Here is a 24,908-nt window from a genome sequence, read left to right as displayed (position 1 = left end):
CACATTAGGGAAACACAAATTAAAGCCATAAAGGGATATCAGGACACACCTTCTAGAATGGCTGAAATAAAAATACCAAATGCTGGTGAGGATGTACAGACGTTGCTGGCGGGAGTGTAAAATATTAAGCCACTCTGGAAAAAAGTTCAGCAGTTTCTTATAAAATTAAACATACAGGTATCATAGGACTCTGCAATTGCACTCCTGGGCATTTCATTACCAGAGAAATGAAAACTTACAGCTGCACAGAAATCTGTGCGCCACCCCTGACACTTAGCACTCGTTTATTCTGTTTCACTGTATATAACATTCCATGTATGAATGACCACTAATAAATTAGTATGCCAATGACGGGTGTTTGGGTGTTTTCATTTTTCAGCATGTCAAGTAATGCTTTTTAGGACTTTCCTTGTAGCGGTCATTTGAAATCATGGCTGAGTGTTTCCCTAGGATGGATCTCTAGAAGTGGAATTTCTGGGTCACAGATGGATACACATTTTCAGCTTTACTAGCTACCACCAAAAACCACTCTCCAAAATTATGTTTCTTTTTTTATGTAAATTGTTCTATTTTTTTATTTAAAAATTTTCTAAATGTTTATTTTTGAGAGAGAGAGACACACAGAGAGAGAGAGAGAGAGACAGACAGACAGACAGACAGACCATGAGCAGGGGAGGGGCAGAGAGAGGGGGAGACACAGAATGTGAAGCAGGCTCCAGGCTCTGAGCTGTCAGCACAGAGCCCGATGCGGGGCTCGAACTCACAAACTGTGAGATCATGACCTGAGCCGAAGTCAGACGCCTAACCAACTGAGCCATCCAGGCGCCCCTTAAATTGTTCTATTTTTATTTTTTATTTGTATTATTTTGTTTTAATTTACATCCAAGTGAGTTAGCATATAGTGCAATAATGATTTCAGGAGTAGAATCCTGTGATTCATCCCCTACATATAACACTCAGTGCTCATCCCAAGTGTCCTCCTTAATGCCCCTTGCCCATTTAGCCTATGTCCCCTCCCACAACCCTTCCAGCAACCCTCAGTTTGTTCTCTGTAATTAAGAATCTTTTATATTTTGTCCCCTCCCTGTTTTTATATTATTTTTGCTTCCTTTCCCTTATGTTCATCTGTTTTGTATCTTAAATTCCACATATGACTGAAGTCATATGATATTTGTCTTTTTCTGACTAATTTCACTTAGCGTAATACACTCTAGTCTCATCCACGTTGTCGTAAATGGCAAGATTTCATTCTTTTTGATTACCGAGTAACACCCCATTGTATATGTATACCGTATCTTCTTTATCCATTCACCCATTGATGGACATTTGGGCTCTTTCCATACTTTGGCTGTTGTTGATAGTGCTGCTATAAACATGGGGGTGCATGTGCCCCTTCAAAACAGCACACCTGTATCCTTTGGATAAATACCTAGTAGTGCAACTGGTGGATCTGAGGGTAGTTCTATTTTTAATGCAAAATATGCAATTTCTGTTTTAACTTGGATTTTCGTAGTTATGTATGAAGTCAAGCATATTTTCACATGTTTATTGGCCATCAGGGTTTCCTCTCCTATGAACAATTTGGACATATTCTTTGCTCCTTTTTTCTTTTTTTTAAAAATTTTTTTTAACATTTATTTATTTTTGAGACAGAGAGAGAGAGAGCATGAACAGGGGAGGGTCAGAGGAAGAGGGAGACATAGAATCTGAAACAGGCTCCAGGCTCTGAGCTGTCAACACAGAGCCTGACGCAGGGCTCGAACCCACAGACCGCGAGATCATGACCTGAGCCGAAGCCGGACGCTTAACTGACTGAGCCACCCAGGCGTCCCGCTCCTTTTTTAAGTGTATTTATTTTAAGAGAGAGAATAAGCGTGAGTGGGGGAGGGACAAAGAGAGAGGGAGAGAGATTGAGAATCCCAAGCAGGCTCCACTCTGTCAGTGTAGAGCCTGACATGGGGCTCGAACCAAGGAACTGTGAGATCATGACTTGAGCCGAAGTTGGACGCTTAACTGTTGAGCCTTCCAGGGGCCCCTGCTCATTTTTTTTCTATTGGAGTTTTGCCTTTGTCTTACTGGTATAATTTTATATTTTGTATCTTAGGACATTAATACTGGTTAGTTATATAAGATTCAAATATCTTTTCTCAATCTGTTGTATATCTTTCAACATTTTAATGTTCTCTTTCACCTTCAGAAGCTTTAAACGTTCATGTAATGAGACTTATAAATATTTTCTTATAAGGTTTCTGCTTTTTCATCTTGGTTAAAAAAGTCTTTTTTTTAGCCACAAAGGTTTAAAGAGAATCTCCTCTATTTTAGTCTAATAATTTCAAAGTTCTGTTCTTTATATTCAAGTGTAAGACATCTGGAGCTTATTTTTATGTATGGTATGAGGTGGGGATCTAATCTAATTTTTTCCATATGAAAGTTAATTGTCACAATACCATCTATTTTACTGAATCCAATTTTAAAATACCTGTACCTAAAAAAATAAAATAAAATAAAATAAAATACCTGTACCTACCATGTGCTAGACATTGTTGTAGGCACTTTGAATACAGTGTTAAAAACAACAACATTACTGTTGGCATTGTGAATTATGTTTCATTAAAGCTGTTAGAATATTCCTGCCCCTGTGGAGCTTACATTGTACTTGGGAGATATATAATAAACATAATAAATAGGCATATTATGTAGTATGTTGGGAGATGCTAAATGTTATGGAAAAAATAAAGCAGGATAAAGGAAACTGGGAGTGCTTGGTCGAGAGCGTAAGTTGTAACTTTAAATAGGGTGGCCGGGGTTCATCTTGTTGAGAAGTTGCTATTTGGGAAAAGATTTAAAGAAGAGAAGGAGTTGCCATGTGAATACTTGAGGGATAAAAACTAACCCTGTATCATACATACTATGTGCCATGCTTTGTTCCAAGCACTTTACATGTATTTACTCACTTAATCCTTACAATAACAGATATTTCAACTGATATTTATGAATTGCACAAAACTTTCTGTTGGGATTTTCGTTGGAATTTCTTCATATATATAGATTATCCTGGAGAGGACTGATAGCCTTACAGCATTGCATCTGGCCATCCATAAGCACGGTCTGGTTCTACATTTATTCACAGTTTCTGTTATGTTCTTCAATAATTTTACAATTTTCTCAATAAAGTCTTAGACATGTTTGTGGGCTTTATTCCTATGTACTTTATAGTTTTGTGGTGCCCATAAACAGTTTTATATATTTTCAACTTCACTTCCTGTTGCTTAACCTCCCCAACCCCAGATCCTACTGTCTGCATTTTTGATAGGTAAGGTGCTCTAGTGATTAATTGTGTGTGTGTGTGTGTGTGTGTGTGTGTGTGTGTTTCTGCACGTGTGCATGCGTATGATGAATGGTCTTGCTACCTGATCCTGATCTCTAAGCTGAGTTTGATTAACCCACATAACAACATATCAAGAAAGATCTGAATCTTTCCCCTTTCCCCCTTCATGATTTTTACAAGATACATACTCGTGTCCTGTTTCCTCAATGAGTCTTCAAGCTCCTCAGAGGGCAGTGACCGATGTCTTAGACTCTGCATCTTGCCTGTGAGCACATGGTAATTACTCAAAACATCTTAGTGTCACTTTCCCCACAATGGGGTTGTTGTACGTTTTCTTCAGTGTCTTCACTCCACTGAGCCCTCAACATGGCTCTCCCTTGATCGTCAAAATTGACTTCCATACATACAGATGCGTTTTCTTGCTGGACTCTTGCCTGTGACCTCCTTTCTGCCAGTAATCCTTCTCCTTTGAGGAAGTGGGAGAAAACTCTTGATGGGTAGCTGAGAGTTCTTTGAAAGGAAATACGTTTGTGAGATGATCTAGTCCAGTTTTTGCAAAAGGTTTATCCATAAAACGTTAGTCGATGAGTTGCTCTGGAAAAAAAGGTTTTGAGCTTAAAAAAAAAAAAAAAGCAGGAAGCCCTTTAGGCAAAATTGCCTTTTTGGAGACACATGCCACATTTAAAGTATATTAAAGGAAAAGTTTTATGGTAAAGAAAACAAATTTTGCCTATCCCACTACTTTTAAAAAAATTTTTTAACGTTTTATTTATTATTGAGAGACAGACACAGAGAGTGAGCAGGGGAGGGGCAGAGAGAGGGGGAGGCACAGAATCCGAAGCAGGCTCCAGGCTCCGAGCTGTCAGCACAGAGCCCGATGCGGGGCTCGAACTCACGGACTGCGAGATCATGACCTGAGCCGAAGTCAGACGCTCAGCTGACTGAGCCACCCAGGCGCCCCTAACTCCTGTATGTTTAAGTTTTATCATGCCATACATTCTTATATCCTCACCAGAAATTAAAAAAAAATTTTTTTTTTCTTTGAGTCCTTATACAAAATCAATTGCTATCCATTTATGGAACACTTCTGATGTGCAATAAAAAATGAAGACACTGGCCTTGCTGGACAAGGAAGCTGCAACCCTTATTTTGAGTTGCCCTATTTCCCTCTTCCTATTCCTTGATACTTCTCTGCCCCTGACCTGAATAACCCTGCGTTTTCAGGAGGTGGCCACAGTGTGAGGCAGAAAGAAATGGAAAAGAACACACCACACACGGGCGGTCCCCTGAGGCTACTTCTTTAGGAACCGGAAGAGCAGCAGCAAGATGGGCAGCCTTGACTAGGCAGATTGCACACTGTGGCTGTCTGCCCCGATAATATAGACTGGAGGCTTGCTAAGCCAACACCTTCCATCAGGGAAGGAATATCATTTTTTATCCCACTTTGAGGCATCTTACAGTAAAACACATGCACGCACACAAAATGCTTACCTATTAATCACCAACAGCTATATATTAAGAAGGAGGGTTAATTGTATTAGGAATCAGATAGAAGATCATTACTGAGCAGGCTATTAGCTCTGACCTTCCTGGATGCCAAGAGAAAATGGAGTCATGATGGTTCAAGGTGCTACCCATTAATGCATGCAGCCTTGGTTGTGAAGATGGTAGCCTGCCCCTACTTTAGTCTCTCATCTTTCTCTTCTTTTGTTTTATAGTCTGGCCTGATTTAATAAATTGAATTTGGTGGGTTCCTTCCCTTTTATAAGGTATTTGATCTGAAGAAGACAATTAGCAACACGTAGGAAGTTTGAGGAGAGACTAATATGCATCTCACACTTCACATGGCAAGGTCTCTGGGTTGGACTTGAACTCTCAAACTCTCAAAGGCAGATGCCCCAGATTCCATTAGCTAGATTACTACAGCAAGCTATAAGGTCTTTGGGATCCTTTTCCTGCATCCCCTATGAAGTTCTGGAAGTACTGGCCTTTGTCTTATGCTTTTCATACTCCCTCATAGTGTATTCCACTGACCTTATTTCAAAAACAACCAGGTGTTGGGTGCGTGAACTAAGATGCCTTCAAGAGTGTTTTGTCTCAAGAAGGTGAAAGGGAGAGAGCTACAATTTCTAAGAAGCCTGGTTGGACTCTCTGAGCCTGGTCCCCAGGCAGAATAGGCTAAGGTTTTGGCCAAGTGAAATCGCCAGTTCCTTTTTAAAAAAAAAAAGCAGGGGGTAGGGGGTGGGGAGGGCTAGCACATTGCTCATTAGAACATTCTGCATTTGCCTGTGCGATCTTTTTGCTACCCTGCAATTTCCTGTTGGTTATAAATGAAACCTTCCGAGCTGTTAATGCAGCCTGTGAATTGAAAAAAAAAGCATGTAATTAATCATAGGAGTTGGGGGGGATTCACTAAGCCTGAGTTATAGGGGAGAAGCTGGACAAGGCACTAGGACCTAGAAGGCATCTATCCACCCTGGCAGGAATTTCTTGCTTGGAGCTCAGACAACAAAGGCATAGAGAGATTGGTTTTCTTTCTCTCAGCATCTCCACCCAACCAGCAGAAAACCGGTGAGTGGGGCTTTCCAGTGATTTTCAGGCAGAATGTAACAGATGTCAAACGGGAAAAGCACAAGGCAAAGCGCTTGCTCTAGCTCTTTCTCTTTCTCTCCTTCTCCTTCTCTGATTTTTTTTTTTTTATTTTGCCTTATCCTATCGGATTTTTTCCTAAGCCTCTACCTGGGATTTTCCTTTGGAAAAGTGAGTTTGATGTTCCTTTGTTTTCACTGTGATGAATAATAGTTTAGAGTAATACCACCCCTGATCCTAAAGCAAAGCCAAGTGTTACTCGCATGCCTGGGGAAATGCTTGCTACTTGTATTGAGGAGGTGGGGTCTCTTACCACTGCAGGTTTTCTGACAGAGACAATGCTGAGCTCAGCACAGGTCATGGTGACATTGGAAGAAAAGGGGGACCGAGCCTGGCAAACCTACTAGACACCCGTCCTCCTTTATCTCCTGTCCTCCTGGTCCCTTGCAAATTTCTCGATGTGGCAGTGTGTAGCAGCTGAGCCCTGCTTGCTTTGTGAGTCCTTTTATCCCCATCTGTGAGATGCATGTTAATAGTTTGGTTCATAGGCTATGGTCACTACCTTTGCTAGCGCTTGAGGCTTCTGTTGTGTTTGGTTTCATGATTTCATTTCTTTCTTTCTTTCTTTCTTTCTTTCTTTCTTTTTCTTTCTTTCTTTCTCTCTTTTTTCTTTCTTTCTTCTTTTTTCTCTTTCCTTTCTTTTCCCTTCCTTTCCTTTTCTTCTTTCTTTCTTTCTTCCTTTTCCTTTCCTCATTTCTTTCTTTCTCTTTCTCTCTTTCTTTCTTCCTTTCTTCCTTTCTTCCTTTCTTCCTTTTCCTTTCCTTTCCTCATTTCTTTCTTTCTCTTTCTTTCTTTCTTTCTTTCTCTCTCTCTCTGGTTCAGCAGAAAGGGAAAAAATAAATCTGACAGATGACCATCTTTTGCCTCAGCTAATGCACCTGGGCAATAGACAAGTTTGGGGTGAATTGCCCGCTGTGAGGGCAAAATGCCCCTTCAGTCAGGGTAGAAATACAGAACAATGAAAGGTGTGCTTGTTTCTGAAGGTCCCATATGCTTTTCAGGGACTCATTTGGGAATCTTTCAACAATTAAATTATTCCATTAAGAGGTAGGGCTGCATCGTTGGGGAGGGATCGTGCACATATTAAGAAACAAAAAAAAAAAAAAAAAAAGGAAAGAAAGAAAAGGATTTTGTGACCAAATGGTGCCAGAGGGGGCGGGGGGAAGCAGAGCTGATAACTTGTTAAATAACTGATTTTTCTAATCCTTTTTTTCAGCTTATTTCTTATGAATGTCGGATAGCTGCACCAGCTTGGTGGGGAAAGGGTTTGATGAATAGCACAAAGACAGTAGCTACTCCCTGGAGGCTGTCCCTTTAAAGGAGAATCCTGGTTTATTCTGGGGGGAGGGGATGCACACATTAGGGTAGGAAAGAGGGTTGAGAATAAAATTAAAACATTCCCCGTTGTAGTCATTTGACTGAGGCACAAAGATTGCTTCCCAAACTGGAGATGCTAACCTCAGCTAGCGCCTTCTATTCTCTTTAAGGGGATCTTGTCAGGCTATGGATTCATTTACAACTGTTAGTCATGTGGGCATGTGTGAGGAAACAGATGCCAGTTTTAATGTATTTAGCCCGAAGTTACAATTTGATAGGAGCCACTGTCAATAAGTCCCAGGATTTTAAGCGATTTCAAAATCCCTCCCTCTCCTGTTTTGGAACAGTGCCCAAAGTGCCTCCTTCCCCATCTCCCACCCCAACCCCCCACCATCGCCAGCACCCCCTCAGCCCCTCCTTCTTCTCTATTAAGATCAATATTCCTGCAGGTCAGGGGCAAGCAGCAGATGGGTCACAGGCTTTTTTCAAGCAGTTCTTTTCACAAGCAGCAGATTGCAGAACTGGATCTGGCTAATATTTGAATTCTTTTCTTTTTTTTTCCCCCGCCCTGCCCCTCTTTCTTTGCCTCCCCTCACCCCCTTTGTCCAACACTCAGGTCTCTGAGGTTCCACCAAAATATGGAACTTGATTTTGGACATTTTGACGAAAGAGACAAGACATCCAGGAACATGCGAGGCTCACGGATGAATGGGCTGCCCAGCCCCACTCACAGCGCCCATTGTAGCTTCTACCGAACCAGAACCTTGCAGGCACTGAGCAACGAGAAGAAAGCCAAGAAGGTACGTTTCTACCGCAATGGGGACCGCTACTTCAAGGGGATTGTGTACGCTGTGTCCTCTGACCGTTTTCGCAGCTTTGACGCCTTGCTGGCTGACCTGACTCGATCTCTGTCTGACAACATCAACCTGCCTCAGGGAGTGCGTTACATTTACACCATTGATGGATCCAGGAAAATCGGAAGCATGGATGAACTGGAGGAAGGTAATTTCAAGGGTGGTGGCTCTTGGTGGGAGGTGGCATCGTTGGCTATGGTTACATTTCTTGGAGTTCATGGGAAAAAAAAAATTAGGAATTATGTTTGTCAGAGCACCAGGTCGATGCCGAGACTCTCTGATCCTATAGGCATCGACAGACCATTAGCCATTGCTCTTCATGGCCGTTAGTCTCTGCTGGTGTTGGAGCGTGGATGGCAGTGATAATGCATTGTGCTCATCTGTCAGGGTACAAAGGAAAATCTGAATTGTGTCATTTACTCTGGATCTTGTTCATAGTCAATTCTAAGTAGCATTACTGAGGCAGACCATGAACTCCTTAGGGCTGTAAAATGAAGAAGGAACTTTGGTTGGGTTAACGGAAAGGTATCCAAATATCCTTTGAGCTGCTGAGAGACTGTGAATTGCTGCGCATGGAAGTAGGCGTCCTAAAAGCAGGACTTCCTGGACATATTCATAAAGGATTATCCTTTTAGGTAAGTGGTCACTGCTCAGCTGTTGCTTCTAAAAAGCCCACTTCAGGGTGTGGCCCTAAGGCTGAGGTCATTGAGAGAAATACCAAAGAAAGCTGTAGGTATGTCTGGTATTTTAATAAAGACTATTCCTATTAGAATAGGAACTGACTCACTGTACCTAAGTCCCTTTAAATCCTCTCTAGAGTTTGGTTCTACAATCGGATTTTATGACTATGTTGCTGAAAACCCAAAAAACCTGGTACACTCTCAAAAAGCAGGGACATCTCAGCTCTTACCAAAACCTTGCTCATCCACGACGCCTTTCTCTGTGGTTATGTAGAAGATTGATCTTGGGACACGTGCTTAATACCGTACGTTATCAAGTCAATTATATGGTGGATGCCTCCCTATCCCCACTTTTAAATCGCTATAACATGGAATCCGTTTAACTTGACACGGTGCTTTAAAGGACAGCTTCGAGGGACGGTGATCATGCAAATGGCCCTCCCCAAACCCTTTCCTCCACCCCTCTAGCCCCACCTCCTCACCCCTTCCATTCCCTGAGGAAAGGTGAGTTTAGAGCAGGCAGATCTCTAGGGAAGCCAGATTATGAAGCAGCCAACAAGGAATGAGAAACAGCGCATTAAATGACTTGGTGTGGGAGTGCCCCGCCTCTGCTTCACTGCTTCTAGCTTTCTTGTGTTCTTAGACAAAGGAGCATGAGGGCTTCCCTTGCACAAGACCATGTTCTCGCAAGTCGCTGCTGTTTCTCAGGCCAGGTCAAGTGACTTGGGGCCAGTTGCTGATAAGAGACAGTGTCCATACGGCTACTGGCTCTGGGTCTCATGGTTCAAGTCTGAGGTTTTTCCACATAACTGACCTTGAAAAACAATGCTAAGAAGGCTCAGATTATTTGATCGTGTGCCGGACGACCAGGCGGAGGTCAATCTGAGACTTTTTCTGAACATGCAAGGATTGACTATCCTAGCACGTATCTTAAAGGAGAGACAGGGCAAACTAGAAGGACTTGGCCCGAGGTTGAGGGAGCTGTCCAACAGAGTAATTGATAGGGTGTGCATCTTTTGTCACTGTAAAACCCATGTGTCAGTCGAATCTGAGGGGTGCCTCCGTCATAATTTTCACAAACAAAGCACCTTGAATCACCCAGTATGTCCTCATTGCCACTAGTTGTGATTTGTTAAAGGCCATGACAGATGCTAAGGCAGAATTCTGAACCAAGGGACATTGTATTTCGAGTAGGAATTAGAATGTTCTTGTGTCTGATCTAAGAGAAGTGTCATGCACAGATTTCCCCCCTCCCCAGATCCATTTTTAACATATCTTGCTCAAGGACAAGCCCTTGATATTGATTTTTTTCCCTAGATGTGTGTGTGTGTGTGTGTGTGTGTGTGTATGTGTATGTGTATGTTTTGTGATAATCTCAGTTCGAAATAGATAATAAATGTAATTTTGAAGACTGCACCCTTTCTCCTGACCCTTTTGAGTCCTGCTAGATTGGACTCTTCCCCTGGGTGCATTGGTAGTGCTTCCTGGGTTATATAGAATGTAAAGAAGGCTCACTCGCATTTATTCATGTATCATCTTCATCCACAAGCTGCAGTGACCTCCCAGTCCTTAGTACTGCTCATTCAGTCAAGGAAATTCTGGGGTATCTCTAAGATAATATTGAGAAATGTGGCCAGCTTTCCCACTGCTGCAGAGCCAGATGGGAAAGGGCACTGGGGATGAGGAAGATAAAGAAGAAGAAGGTTTTTTTTCTCTCCTGTTTTGCCCTTTAGAACTACTCTTCTAGGAATGGAGGGCAGAAGCCCCTCACTTTGTTCACCATTGGAAGAGGTTGAATGAAAGATTAAGAATATTCATGCACACTGTTCCCCAAGAGACTTCACGCTGAAAAAGTTTGGAAAGATCCCTGATGAAGAATCAGAGGCAGCAGGTTCTAGTCTTAGAGGCAGAAGGTTATTGCAGGAAAAGGAGTCTTTGGAATCAGATTTGTTTCCAATCCAAGATCTGCCACCTGCTAGCTGGTGTGACCTTGGGGAAACCATGTAGACTCCCTGAGCCTCAGTTTTTCATCTGTAAAGTGGGAATAGCTGCTTTGAGGATTAAATAAGAAAACGGGTATGAAGCGTTTACTATTATTCCTGGTATACAGGAATAAAGGGTAGCTATGACTGTTGAGTTGTCCTAGTTTATAGCTGGTTAGCTACATAACTTATCGTCATGGTAAATAATGTTCTCCTTTGTAAAACAGCATTTTTGAAGAAAAATGCCATTTTAAGGTATAATTTACACAATGTAAAAATCACCCATTTAGGTGTACAATTCAATGATTTTTTTTAATTTTAAAATTTTTAAAAAATAATTTTTAAGTTTATTTATTTTTGAGAGACAGAAAGAGAGATAGAGAGAGAGGGAGAGAGAGAATCCCAAGCAGGCTCCACACTGTCATTCCAGAGCCCAATGCAGGGCTTGAACCCACGACCCATGAGATCAATCAAGAGTCAGACGCTCAACCAACTGAGCCACCCAGGTGCCCCTACAATTCAATGATTTTTAGAAAATTTACCAAGTGATGCAGCCATCATCATAATCTAATTTTAGATAACTCTCGTCACCCCAAACGGAAACCCTGTACCAGTTAGCTGTCATTGTCCATTTCCCTCACTCTCTCCAGTCCTAGGCAACAACTTACCTACTCTTTGTCTCCATAGATTTGCTTATTATATAAACTGAATCATATACCATGTGATCTTTTGTGACTGGCTTATTTCCCTTAGAAAAGTGTTTTTAAGGTTTATTCATGTTATATCATGTATCAACACTTTTGTCCCTCTTATTGAGGAATAATACTCCATTGTATGTATGAACCACATCTTGTGTATCTATTGTAACATTTGTGTGAGACTAGTAACACCTGCCTTCTTTACCTATCAGGGTGGTTGTGAGGATATAATTAGATAATAGCTATGGAAACGCATCGACAAGGTAAAGCTATAGCTACAAGGTATTATTGTTAATGATGTAAAAAAATAAAGCAATGATGATGACACTACTGAGGGGGTCAGTGAGATTCCAGACCCCGTGGGATGGCCAGTGCCTCCCAAACCTGGCTGCCTTTCAGATTCTTTCAGAGATTCAGGAAAATATCAATTCCTGGGTCATACCCCAGATCTATTGAATCAGAATCCCCAGGGCTAGGGCTGCAGAATCTATGTTTTTAACAAATCTCCCCAGGTGATCTTTTAAACTTGAGAAATACTGGATTAGGTGATCCTGATGGTCCCTTTCAGCTAACTACAGTGATGGGAGTTCCTAGGAGTGAAGAAGTCCTTGGTTTGGTTTGGTTTTGTTTTTTTCCTTTGTAGACCTTAAAGGAATAATGGAGCATGGAACATACGGTTTCCAAATGGCCACTTTGTTAAATATTTAGAAAAAAATAAAATGAAATAAAAAACAATTGGTATTGGTTAATAATCACTCTGGCCTGTTACACTCCTTGTCTAATGCCTCTAGTCTACTGTTTGCTGCTAGATGCTGAAAGTCGCAAGGGTGACATTTTGGACCCAAATCAGGTTATTTATCTCAGCTTTTCCACAGCTCTTTGGGTACACAAGGAGTCTTAGTGAAGCCATGTAGGCTGTGGTCATATTATGTGTTAGTCATATTCCCAGTGGGTCAATGAATGTGACTCTTCCTTTTGTCTTGCTTAGTCTTTCATTGCAAAATCATTCTCCTTCCCTTCCTGCCCAGTTCCTTCCTCACTTCCTTGTGAGTACCCAGATCAATCTTCGGGGTATTATTCTGAGCATTATTACGTGGAGCATGGGACAGAATATTGACAATTGGGACCGTCTTGCTGGAAAATCTGAGTTGAACAGTGACATCAGTTATGATCCAGACCCTTTGCCATAACTCATTTGAGATGAGATGAGATGAGATGAGATGAGATGAGATGGAACCACCTTCTCACTAACTTATCCTCTAGCTCCTAAAGCAAGCACATTGCCAAAGAGAAGGATTTAAAGACACCTGGGGGACAGGTACCTCATTAATAGATAGGATAATACAATGCAGTATCATTTAATATTTTCCTTCTTGAATGAGGAAGTTCTGGAAAAGGGGAGAAAGCCCAGGCAGAAGTGTTTTCACACTGAGAAAATATGAGTGTATTTCATGTTTTTGAAAATGGAGCCATCCTGAAAATGAAGGGAGGTGGACATTAGATCATCTTTAAAAAAATGTTTTTTAATGTTTATTATTTTTGAGAGAGAGAGAGAGAGAGAAGGGGAGGGGCAGAGACAGAGGAAGACACAGAATCCGAAGCAGGCTCCAGGCTCTGTGCTGTTAGCACAGAACCCGATGCGGAGCTTGAACTCAGAAACCACAAGATCATGACCTGAGCGGAAGTCGGACGCTTAACCGGCTGAGCCACCCGGGCGCCCCGACATTAGATCATCTTGAGCCCATATCCTGTTCCCTTCCTGCCCTTTCAGCTGTGCTTCCATGACTTCATTTCCTTACCCTCTTTCCCCCTGAAACAGATCGTCAGTTCCAGCAAATTGTCACCTTGCCTGGCTCTGGCTTTCTTTCTAGGCTCCCAATGGGTGGGAAATGGCCCCTGCAAGCTGTGGCAGGATTGGAACCCAGCTGTGTAAAGGTGCAATACACCTCATCCAGCTCCAAGTGCCAGGCAGCTGGACGGGCAGGAAGCACCCAGCTCTGGCAGCAGACGTTGCAGATGTTTGCAAAATGAGAACAAGGAAGCCTTGGTCTAGAGACGCAGCAGCACGTTTGATGTCTTTCCAGTGGTACAAGTGGAGAGTCCTCGGTAGTGGGCGCCTATTTCTTTAAAGTTTAATGACCCTCATAACGTTACCTCCTCCAGTCTTTTGGGGATGGAAAAGAGAAGAAAATTCCTTCTCGTAGATCTTTAGGTCTGGAAGGAACTGAGATGTCACCTAGTGTAATACCTTCAATTTATAGATGGAAAAGCTGAGACTTTGAGATTAAATGATTTGCTGAGGTCCCACAGCTCCCAAAGGCCTGATTGGGACTGGGATTCAGGGTCTGACTTCCCAAGTTGCTGCCCTTGACCACTGTAAATATCCTGCCCTCTGGTCAGGGATGTTTGATTACAGGGGAGGCTATGCATGTGTGGAGACAAGAGTTGTGGGAGAAATCTCGGTACCTGCCCCTCAATTTTGCTGTGAACCTAGAACTGCACTAAAAAGTATAAAGTCTTAAAAGGATCCTGCCCTCAGCATGCATCATCAGTGGCACCACGTGGCTTCGCTGGGTGTTAACCATGGAGTCCTACATGTGACTTTTTCAGCAACTGGATACTTCCTCTTATCCAGTAGGAAATTGTTATGTTCGAGGCATGAGACCTGGGTAGTGGTCATGTTATATACATGATTATAGCTCAGTTCCAAGATGGCTGCTGCTGCTTCTTTCTTTTTTCTTTCCTTGGGCTTTTACTCCTCCTCTTTTCATCTCCTTCCCCTCAGCTCTTTCTTCCTCCTTGCTTCTTTCCTCTTTCTTTCTTGTTCTCTCTCTATTCTTTCAGATGAGGGCCTTAATGATAACCATAGCTAGAGTTTCTCAAGTGTTTCCCATGCACTAGGCTCTGGGCTCAGCAGTTTCTATCCATCATCTCATTTGTGCCTCACCACAACCTTACGAGGTAGGTATTGTTATTATCATTCCTACTTTGCAGACAAGTTACTGAAGCTGGGGGAGGTTAGGTAACTTGCTCAAGGGCACACAGCTAGGAAGTATTGGAGACCCTATTCTGACTGACATCACATCAGCTGCTCTTTTTCCATTACTCCATGTTGAGGCCAAAAGGAGAGAGTGGAGAGACTAAAATGTACTGTTGGAAGGTGCTCAACATAGATTTGGCTGAGAGCTGGGCCCTCTGGAAAGTTCTTGGTGCCATATGATACTATAGCTGTCTGCCATCATGTTCATTTTCATCTGGGGGTGGTTAATCATACTCATAGTTCAGAGGCTTAAGAGGTTTAAGACATGGGAGCAAAATAAGTCCAGAGTCCTAATAGGGCTACACAGCTGACTCTCCAGAGGAGACTGTAGATGAGTGAAATCATAAATATATAGCCTCACACATTTCTACACCACCAGTTGTCAGAGTTTTAAAGTACTTGACAAGTTATGGAAAACATCTGACTTAAAGGCACTAACCTCTTGGAAGGTACCCGTGAATCTGGTGGAGTGCTAAGGCAACGGGCCATCTCGAAGGGTGTGGGGGGATATTGGCTGTGAGTAGATGGGGGAATTGAGCGGGCTCCTTCACCCCTTAAAGTCCCAAATTAAAGACCCTAGCCTCTAATCCCTTGGGTTAGGTTGGATTTGCCAGCAAGGGAGCGAGAGAGTTTAGGGTTTCTTTCGACTGAGTTCTTTGACTACTCCATCCTGGGTGTGCGTATGTGCACCACGTGGGAGAGGACGCCTACGTTCACCTACAAACCTCCCCCTGGCCCCCTGACAAGACAGAACACCAATGGCCTCTTGGACTCAGAGCAGTGTTGGAAGCCACTCACCCTTCCCCTTCACAAACACACATAAATGTCCTCAAAGGTGCCCTAGAGAATCTGACTGAATCTTCTCTCATCACTAACTGAAAAATTTATTAATTAACATGACTTAAAGGATTTGGCGCTGCAGCAAAGCAATCAATATTTGCAAAAGGAGGGCATTATCAGCCCGGTGTTTCTGAATGTCCCTGCATGGTTCTCCCGCTGAGACCAAAGGAAGAAGAGCCATCAGTCCGTAATTGTGTGTAATGCTTTCTTTGCACTGGCTAGGGTTGACCAACTTATTTATTTAGAATTGTTACTGATGAGTTAAGCCTGATTAACTCACACTAGTTTTCTGCAGCTTGACCTCTGGATGAACTTCTATATACCTTCAGGCTAATGTGTTTTACTCAACAAATTCAACCTTTTCCAATACTCTCTCCTCCAGGCTGAGCCTACCTCTCTTCCTCTTTTCTCCAGCTTCTAGTCCCAGGTGTCTACTCCCCGCCACTGCCTTGCCTCTGGCCCCGGTGTTCCTTCCGCTGTATTAGTCATTTCCTGTAGCCCAAGATAAATGTGAAAAGTACACTAGATTCCTCCAATCCATAAATCTAGCTGTATAACATATTCTTACATCTCCACCTCCTTACTTGTGGCAGCCAAGGGTGAGTCCTGGTGAAGAGAGCCTTGAACACACAGATGGAGTGTGTAGCATTGGGGAAGATGGAAAGATGAGGGGTGGGTGGTAGAAACAGGGGAAAGTATTTCTCAAGCAACAGCTAGATTTGCAAACACAAGCAACGGGGTGTGTGTGTGTGTGTGTGTGCGCGCGCGCACGAGCACGCGCATGTTGTTATTCAGGCAGTTTCTCCACTTTGATGTGGAGATGAGCAGTAGAGGACACAATTGTATATATATATATATATATACACACACATATATATACATATATATATATATATATATATATATATATATATTCACCACACACATACATTTCACATTTCAATATTCCACTGCTTAGCCACATACTCTGTGCAAAGGACAATCTGGCTTCTTGGCAGGTATGTACTATATGCCCAATGTACAAGGATACTTGGGTCACTTTAACTTGGGATAAACTATTAATTTTGAAAGTTCTCCCTGGTTTATAATATAACCATGGAATGTGGCTATGAGTCCAGAAATAGGACAGGAACATTAAGAAATAGAAACATGTTAAAAACACTCCAGTAATGCCCCTGAATATCAACAAACATCCTAGAAATTAACATAAACATTTCAAATGCAATAAAATCGTATCAAACTCTACACTCTGGATGGAAACAAACATACTAGAAATGAACATAAACATTTCAATTGCAATAGAACCGTATCAAGCGAGACAACCCTGCTTGTGAGATTATACTTAGATGTATGGGTTCATTGTCCTTAAAACCCTTAGCTTTATAGGATTTTTCAGCTCTTGAATTTGAATGATCCAAGTTTTAGAGAGAGAGCCCAGTAAGAAATTGTGCCTACAGTTGGCTATTATCACCGTTATCTCCAAAAGCCCTACTCCAAGGTCAATGTGCATTAGTTTGGTTAGAATGGTCCACATATCGGCTGTGGAACTAATCACCACTTATTTCTTCCCTTAGGGGAAAGCTATGTTTGCTCCTCAGACAACTTCTTTAAAAAGGTGGAGTACACCAAGAATGTCAATCCCAACTGGTCTGTCAATGTGAAGACATCCGCCAATATGAAAGCCCCCCAATCCCTGGCTAGTAGCAACAGTGCCCAGGCCAGAGAGAACAAGGACTTTGTGCGCCCCAAACTGGTGACCATCATTCGCAGCGGGGTGAAGCCTCGGAAGGCTGTGCGTGTGCTTCTGAACAAGAAGACAGCCCACTCTTTTGAGCAAGTCCTCACTGACATCACTGAAGCCATCAAGCTGGAGACCGGGGTTGTCAAAAAACTCTACACTCTGGATGGAAAACAGGTAGGTACTTTTTTTTTTTTTTTAGAGTACTCTTCTTCTCAGTTGTTCTAAATGCCTGGATGACCATCCTGCACCTCAGGCATCATTTCTGGTTGGGGTCTCTTCCTCCGCCTCCCATCATCCCTACCTGATATTTCGGGTATCATTTGGAAGAAAGGTCTTTTCAGCAGACAAAACATTGGACTAGAAATCTGAGGCTTTGAAATTCAATCTGCTTTTGTCTCGTCAAGTAGGATGGTCACTTAGCCTCAGCTTTCTTATCTGCTGAGTAAGGGACCTAGAACCTAGATCCTACACGTTCTTATAAATCTGAATGTGGCTATCACGTGATGCAACCTTGATCACTCAATGCGTATGCCTAGAAATGAGATTTGCCGGCTCATTTCTTCTTAGATGGCCTTAGGTTGGTATTCAGCATCCATTGTGGTGAAAAGAGGTTGAAGTAGCCCTCATGTTCTGTGGAAGGACTCGGATACAGGGGAAGCACTGAAGTCTCTGGTTCCTTGTCTTTGCCTCACACTAGACCACATTTTTCCTTTCTCCCTTTTCCGTGTGACATGGCTGTCTTAATTTGGTTCCACTGATGGTTTTGTGTGAGAAAGGGACTATTTCAGGATCCTAAAATTAGCCCAAGAAAGATGCGCCATCTGTTCCTCTCCAAATCAGGTTCTTCATGTCATTGGTTATGCTACTAAAGTGCCACCTATATTAATATCTGGGAAAGAATGCAGCCAGGCGTCTCCATCAGACAGATGCACCATTCTCTTGAGCATAGGGAGCTGTAAATGTATGACAAAATATGTTCCAAGAGAATTGGAACAGTGGCTGGTTCTGTTAGCTCTAAAGAGAATCCTGGTCCCCCATGAGAGAAGACAACTGCGGATTATTATTGGTCCATACTCCCTACCTTCTTAAAATACCTTTGGTGTGTACGCAATTATATAGATTCTGGAGAAGCAGATTCACTCTACATCAGAATGACTGATGAGTGTTCAAATGCAGAACTGTGTCTCCTCCCATGATTTCTGACATATACTGAATGCTGCAAGAGTTTAAATCTCTGGTAAAACTCAAACTCACATATTTGGGAATGTTTCTAAATTTGTGACTTTTACATGTTCCTCATTCTGTGATCTGAGTGATACCTGGACGCATTGGTTGAATGTGATTTGTGTTTGTTGTACCAAAGCAACGAATTTACCTGCCATGGGAAAAGTCCCAACTCCAAGCATCTCTTAAAGAGGATCTCTTTCCTGAGGACCAAGTACATAATAAACAGGAGCTTCCCAGGAGCAGGCGGAATCATTGGACACCTCATCTTGGGGAAATAGAAGCCAGGGGTTTTAGGATCATTGGATCTTAGCGTTGACAGTGACCTTAGAAGCCATGACATTTAATCTCCCACCTATGGCAAGGATATACTCTGCAACCATTTCAATTTCATAAGACAGCCTATCCCACTGTTGAAAACCTGTGATTTTTAGAAAGATTTTCCTTATATCGGGCATAAGTCCATATCTCTATACCTTCAGCCTCTTGGAGTAACGTGTGACAAATACAAATCAAGGACTTAAGACTGAGATTCAGAAGACCTGGTTTTTATTATAATATTGCAACTCACTATGTGACCCTTGGGCTAATCACTTAACTTTCCGAAGCCTCCCACTTCTCTATACAAGGGGGCTGATGACACCTGCCCTACCCATGCTCACAGAATTCACCTGAAGATCAAAAGAAACAATGGATACGAAAGCACTTTGTAAATTAAAACACAAGATGTAAATATGTATGCATACGATTTGCCATTAAACCAGGTATGTCAATTGCTAGACAATTTAGATATATATCTACAAATGTTAGTTCCTTTCCCTCTACTTTCCCTCCATCATTCTTAGCACAAATTCTCAGCATTTTATGGAGCTATACCACACCTTGGCATTCTGTGGTTGCTCTTAGTGGTAAATAAAGCCACACCTCCACCTCCTACGCGAGCAGGCTCCAAACCTGTGATGGGTGCATTTTAACCCTACAGCAGGCCACACAGAACAGCAAGCTTTCTCCAACTCCTTCAAGCATTGGCTCCCATTTCTTTGGGGAACACAGTATAAAATGTTAGTGTATGATATAGTGTGTGTCCCGAAACATCAGGAGCAGTGCTCAAGGGAATAGGACAAAGCTTTGTCAGACATCAGTACCTCTGAATACAGTTCCTTCTCCTTAAAATGTCTCTTTCTGCCTGCTTGGACCCCTGAGGGTTGTCTTTTAAGGCCTGTTTCAAATGTCATATTATCCCTGAAAACTTCTCTGTCTTCAGGTTCTTGCACCTCTGTGCAAGGTTAAAGCAATCTTCACCTTTTTTTTTTTTAATTCTCAGTTCTGATACATTGTGGAATCTCTATAAATGTTTGTTGATTGAACAGACTGACATAAAGCTATTCTAACTTGGCCTAGGTAGATGTTCTGAGATGTTCTGAGAAGACCTCTGCATTCAGTGCCTCAGACACCATCTTTAGGTCTATCAGAAAAGATAGGAGGCTTCCAAAGGAGTGTGTGTTCCCCCTGGGGAGCTCCTATTTGTTACTTACGTGGAAGTCATGGCAAGTCATGGCAAGTTAAGGCAACATTTCCCAAAGTATATTGTAAAAACCGTCCCCATCTCCTGCTCCCCAGCAGCTTTTCATAAAAGGGCTCTGTGGTCAAATAATGTTGTGAAATGTTGCAAATTATAAGCCCTTCTTAGAGATTCATGGTGCTCATTGGCACATTAAATGTTCTGAGAAGTCCTGCAGAAAGGAAACCAATTTAATTAAGACCCACGATTTCCCCAATTTTATTTAACCACAAACACTTTTTTTTCAAATGGGATATACATGTATATATTCTGAAGAGCACACTAGGAAATGCTGTTTACAGAAGATGCTGAATGATTAGGAACTAACTACCCTAACCTCACTGGTTAGATTGGTAGGCATGGGGTAACCCACAAATCAAACATTGTTGTGTGGTTACAGAAAGGACATTAAATAACAAAATTTGGGGGTGCAGGGACAAACCTACTAATTACAAAATAGGTGCTGACTATACTGAAAGTTAGCCAAACTCAAAATCTTGGAGCCCAGCCCATTCCCCAATTCTGGTGATGACAGCTCTAATGTTAACACCTGTCAGTCACTTTGATTACTGGTGGGTATTCTTACTGCTTGGGAATATGATCTTCCTCAATGCAGGCTGAAGGCACATGTGTTGCAATGGTTTGGACGCGCTTGGATATTCCATGTCTGTCTTTGCCTAAATGTGGCACTAGGCAGAAAGGACAACGTATGGTCAAGGCTATTTGTTATGGAACATTTTAATCATGAAATCAAGGCCATCACTTGGATTTGGTCTTGCTTCAACTGGATCTCAGACTGACAAAAAATCACGTGGTTTTCTCCCCCTTTGTTTGAATAATGATCAGTTAAAACAGCCCAGTTGATTATTCCAGATTTATTGTTGCTTCTGCTCTTCTGTGTACAGTTTGATTGATTGGCTCACGCTGATTGACAAGAAATCTACGGACATGGCTGTCATCTCTTTCTCTCTGTTTTTATTTTGGATGGCTTTTGGAGCCCTTGGTCTTTTTAGGGCTTATGTTTTTCCAGTATAGAAGACAGATTTCCTGACTCATTGCCCCTGAGATATTTGTGGTCTGTGTAGACAGAGGAACTAACCATCATCAGTACGAAGGGGTCCCAACTTATTCCTCACCTCAATAAGAAGTTGCTAATGAAATGAGGAGTCGACGGGGCCCTTGCTAATCTCATGGGCTATAATGGATTTCTAGGAGGTCAGGGAAAATATGAAAAGTTAGATGATGATGCATATTAGTTAACTCCCAGATGAGATTGGTTTTTTTTTTTTTTTTTGATTCTTTGGCAGCTGGAGTGGTTTTTGCAGTGTGTTGACAAAATTATCCAAATATTAATTTTCATGGTCAAGCCACACACTTATGCTTAAAGATCATGGATGTGTAAAAACTAGAACCCAAATTTCTGGTTCACTTGGTAGTAGTACTAGCTCAGTAACCTAGTCTTAAATTCATTTGTTTTAAACATTGTATTTATTTATGTATTTATTTATTTATTGAGAGAGGGAACGAGGGGCAGAGGAAGAGAGAGAGAGAGAGAATCTTAAGCAGGTTCCGTGTCCAGCACCGGGCCCAACGCAGGACTATATCTCACAACTGTTGAGTCATGACTTGAGCTGAAATCAAGAGTTGAACGCTTAACCGATTGAGCCACCCAGCACCCCCCAGCCTTACATTCATTTCTGTAAAGCATAGAGCATGGTGCTTCCATTGGAGATGCAGAGCTTTAATAATAGACTTCCAGCTTTTTGGCATCTTAAACAGGGGTGCAGCTGGTTCTCACACCATCCATATTCATGCTGCACTTATTGGCATCTCTGGTCTCAGTTTTGTCCACATGCAGGGTCTGTGCAGTCAAAGATTTATCACTGCCTCAAGACACGTGCCTAAGGGCTAAGTATGCCCTTTAGTATTTGTGTTACCTTTGTTAGGCCCATTTTCAATTGGGTGAATTTATTTTATGTCTCTATATCTTTCTAGTACCAACTACTTGGACCAGAATTTTAGGTCTCAGAAAAATAACATGAAAGGGTTTTAGGCTGATTCCAAGGTGACCCATAGCCTTGGAAGCTAGAACAGGAGTTTTAAGACATGTTTTGAACCATAAGACGATGAAATAGGAAAATGAGAGCACAGAGGATGTTTGAATGACTGTTAAGTATTCCAGAAAAAACTTGTTCCGTCTTGCTATACTAAGTAACTGGGTGCTGCAGGCACAAAGGGAATCACGGGAAACACAGGAAGACAAGGTGGATTTAACCTTGAAAATGTTGAGTGCATTTCCCAAGGTGAATGTGTTCTTACTTTGCCTGTGTAGCCACGTTTTCTCTCCCCCGCCCCCATCATCTCTGCCCCCTCCAGCCACATCTGGTCTTACTTATATTCCCCGGCCTCCAGTTCTCCCAGAGCCAACCTCTCTTTCCTCCTAGTGTTATGACCCTTTCAGTCAACATTTGGCTCAATAGAAAAAGCCACGTGGCCGTAAGTTATGCCCCAAGAGGGAGGTCATTTATCATTGACCTTCTCTTGAGCGAATCAAGGCTGGAAAGGTGATGTTTGTATTACCAAAAGATCCCCCTCCCCAACCTTCTACAGATTCAATTCCTGGAGACAGGCTTTGAGAGGATTGGCTTGGGCATGAAGTGGAAAAGATCAAAGATGGGAAGCCAGGCTCTGTGAAAGGAGACAGTTTGCAAACTACTTTGCCATTTGTAATGTGTACTTCAAGATGCCTCACACTGAGGCAGATTTTGTACTTTAAAAGAAGGCATATGATGGAGGTAGCCAAACATCAAATATACTGTCCGTCTGGAAAGAAAGGACAAAGCATAGGTTGGCAATTGGTTATTTCTTCAGTAATTTATCCTCTTAGAGTTGTATTGTTGAAGAGATGCTCTTGGCTCTGAGCAATGATGGAGGTGGGGCCTGGCCGTTTCAATCAAAAGCTTTGGCATAGTATTCCAGTCTCCCACACCAACTAGTCTGTCAATATCCAACATTCAGCCCTAAACTGGGATTCAGAGACCTGAGTTCTAGCATCCACTCTATTCTCCACTAACTGTGTGACATGGGGCCAATCATATCTCTTCTCTGGGTCTTAGGTTTTGAGATAAGTACATGACCTTCAAGAGTACTTCTAGCTCTCTGATAACAGAGTATTCATCTCACAGTGTGGTTTCTGTCTAGATTTTTTTCACCAAGCCACTACTCTTCTCAATGTCCTTCCACTCTCTGTGCTCCCACAGTCTCCAATGTAATGTACTCACCTTGGTGGAGATGTTGTTTTCTAGGATGGTCCCTATGGTATTTGCACAGTTCTTCTATTCAGAAGATCTGAATATAAAAGATCTTACAATTTCTGTGATGGCATTACTAAAGAATATTTTTGAGCTTATAATTTTGATTTGACCTCTTTTTCTCTCCAACGGATGATATGAGGAGTAGAGGGTGGAGGAATCATAAAACAAAACAAGATAAAAGCCAGCTTGCTAAAATTGTGACAGGTGTTTGACAGTGTCATTATTAAGGTGTCTCCACCACAGTGGTGCTATTTTCAGTGCTGGGAAGGATCATTGCCAACATGGGGTTTGATCTGGGGATGCAGACCATTCCATTACCGGCCATTGAAGTAACTGGCCTCTTGACCTTCACTCTTTATTTTCATCTTTCTCATTGTCAGTCCCTCAAAAGGGCAAGAAAAGAATTGCCCCCAAATACAGATTTTAAAATACCCTTACTGAGATATAATTCCCATATCATACAGTTCACCTATTTTAAGTGTACAATCCAATGGCTTTTAGCATATTCAGAGTTCTGCATCCATCGCCACAATCAATTTTAGAACAGTTTCATCACCACACACACACACACACACACACACACGTACTATGCCCTGTAGACATCATGCTCCAATCCCCAGTCATCCCATCCCTAGACAATCTCTTATCTACTTTCTATCTCTACAGATTTGCCCATTCAGGACATTTAATGTAAATGCAATCATACAATTATGTGATTTATTGTGGCTTATTTCTTCACATGGTTTCAAGGAAGATCATTTTGTAGCATAGCAATACTTCATTCCTTGTTATGGCTGAATAATAATCCATTGTAGAAATGTATCTCAGGGTGCCTGGGTGGCTCAGTCAGTTGAGCGTCCGGCTTCGGCTCAGGTCATGATCTCACAGTTTGTGGGTTCGAGCCCCGCGTCGGGCTCTGTGCTGACAGCTCAGAGCCTGGAGCCTGCTTCGAATTCTGTGTCTCCCTCTCTCTCTGCTCCTCTCCGACTCATGCTGTCTCTCTCTCTTTTTCAAAAAAAAAAATAAATAAATAAAAACACTAAAAACATTTTTTTTAAAAAAAGAAATATATCTCATTTTATTTATTAATTCTTAGTTGACGGCTATTTGGTTGTTTCCGCCTTTTGGCTATTATGAATAATGCCGCTATGAACATTCATGTTCAGATTTTTATGTGGCCCTCATTTATCTTGGGTAAATACCTGGGAGTGTTACTGCTGGGTTATGTGTTCAAATTTTTAAGAAACTGCCAAAATGTTTTCTAAAGTAGCATCAGCATTTTTCATGCCTATCAGCAATGTAGGTATGAGAATTCCAGTTCCTCCACATCCTGTTAACACTGGTTATCAACTACCTTTTTATTAGGGTCATGCTAGTGGGTGTGAAGTAGTATCTCGTTGTGGTTTTCATTTGAATTTCCCTAAAAACTAATGATATCAAATATTTTTTCACATGCTTATTGAACATTTGTATATCTTCTTTGGAAAAATGTTTGTCTAGATCCTTTGCCCATTTTTAAGTGGAGTTCTGTTTTCATATTATTGAGTTATAAGAGTTCTTTATATATTCTGGATACAAGTCCTTTATACATATGTAATTCGCAAATATTTTCTCCCAGTCTATAACATGTCTTTTAATATTTTAATGACTATCTTAACTTTTCAAGGACATTGTTTTCAT

General features: G+C 41.9%; 1 protein-coding gene across 1 annotated transcript in view; it reads left to right on the top strand.

Annotated features, from left to right (window-relative positions):
- The first annotated feature begins 7,932 nt into the window (after window positions 1-7,932).
- Window positions 7,933-24,908, top strand: part of DCX (doublecortin) — a 105,425-nt gene continuing 88,449 nt past the window's right edge. The window contains exons 1-2 of the mRNA XM_042974583.1: window positions 7,933-8,296; window positions 16,963-17,303. Of these exons, the coding sequence (XP_042830517.1) occupies window positions 7,933-8,296; window positions 16,963-17,303 (705 nt within the window). The remainder of the gene's footprint in view (window positions 8,297-16,962; window positions 17,304-24,908) is intronic.

The sequence above is a fragment of the Panthera tigris genome, chromosome X (assembly GCF_018350195.1).
Source record: "Panthera tigris isolate Pti1 chromosome X, P.tigris_Pti1_mat1.1, whole genome shotgun sequence".
Classification (NCBI taxonomy): domain Eukaryota; kingdom Metazoa; phylum Chordata; class Mammalia; order Carnivora; family Felidae; genus Panthera; species Panthera tigris.
This window is presented reverse-complemented; position numbering and strand designations above follow the sequence as displayed.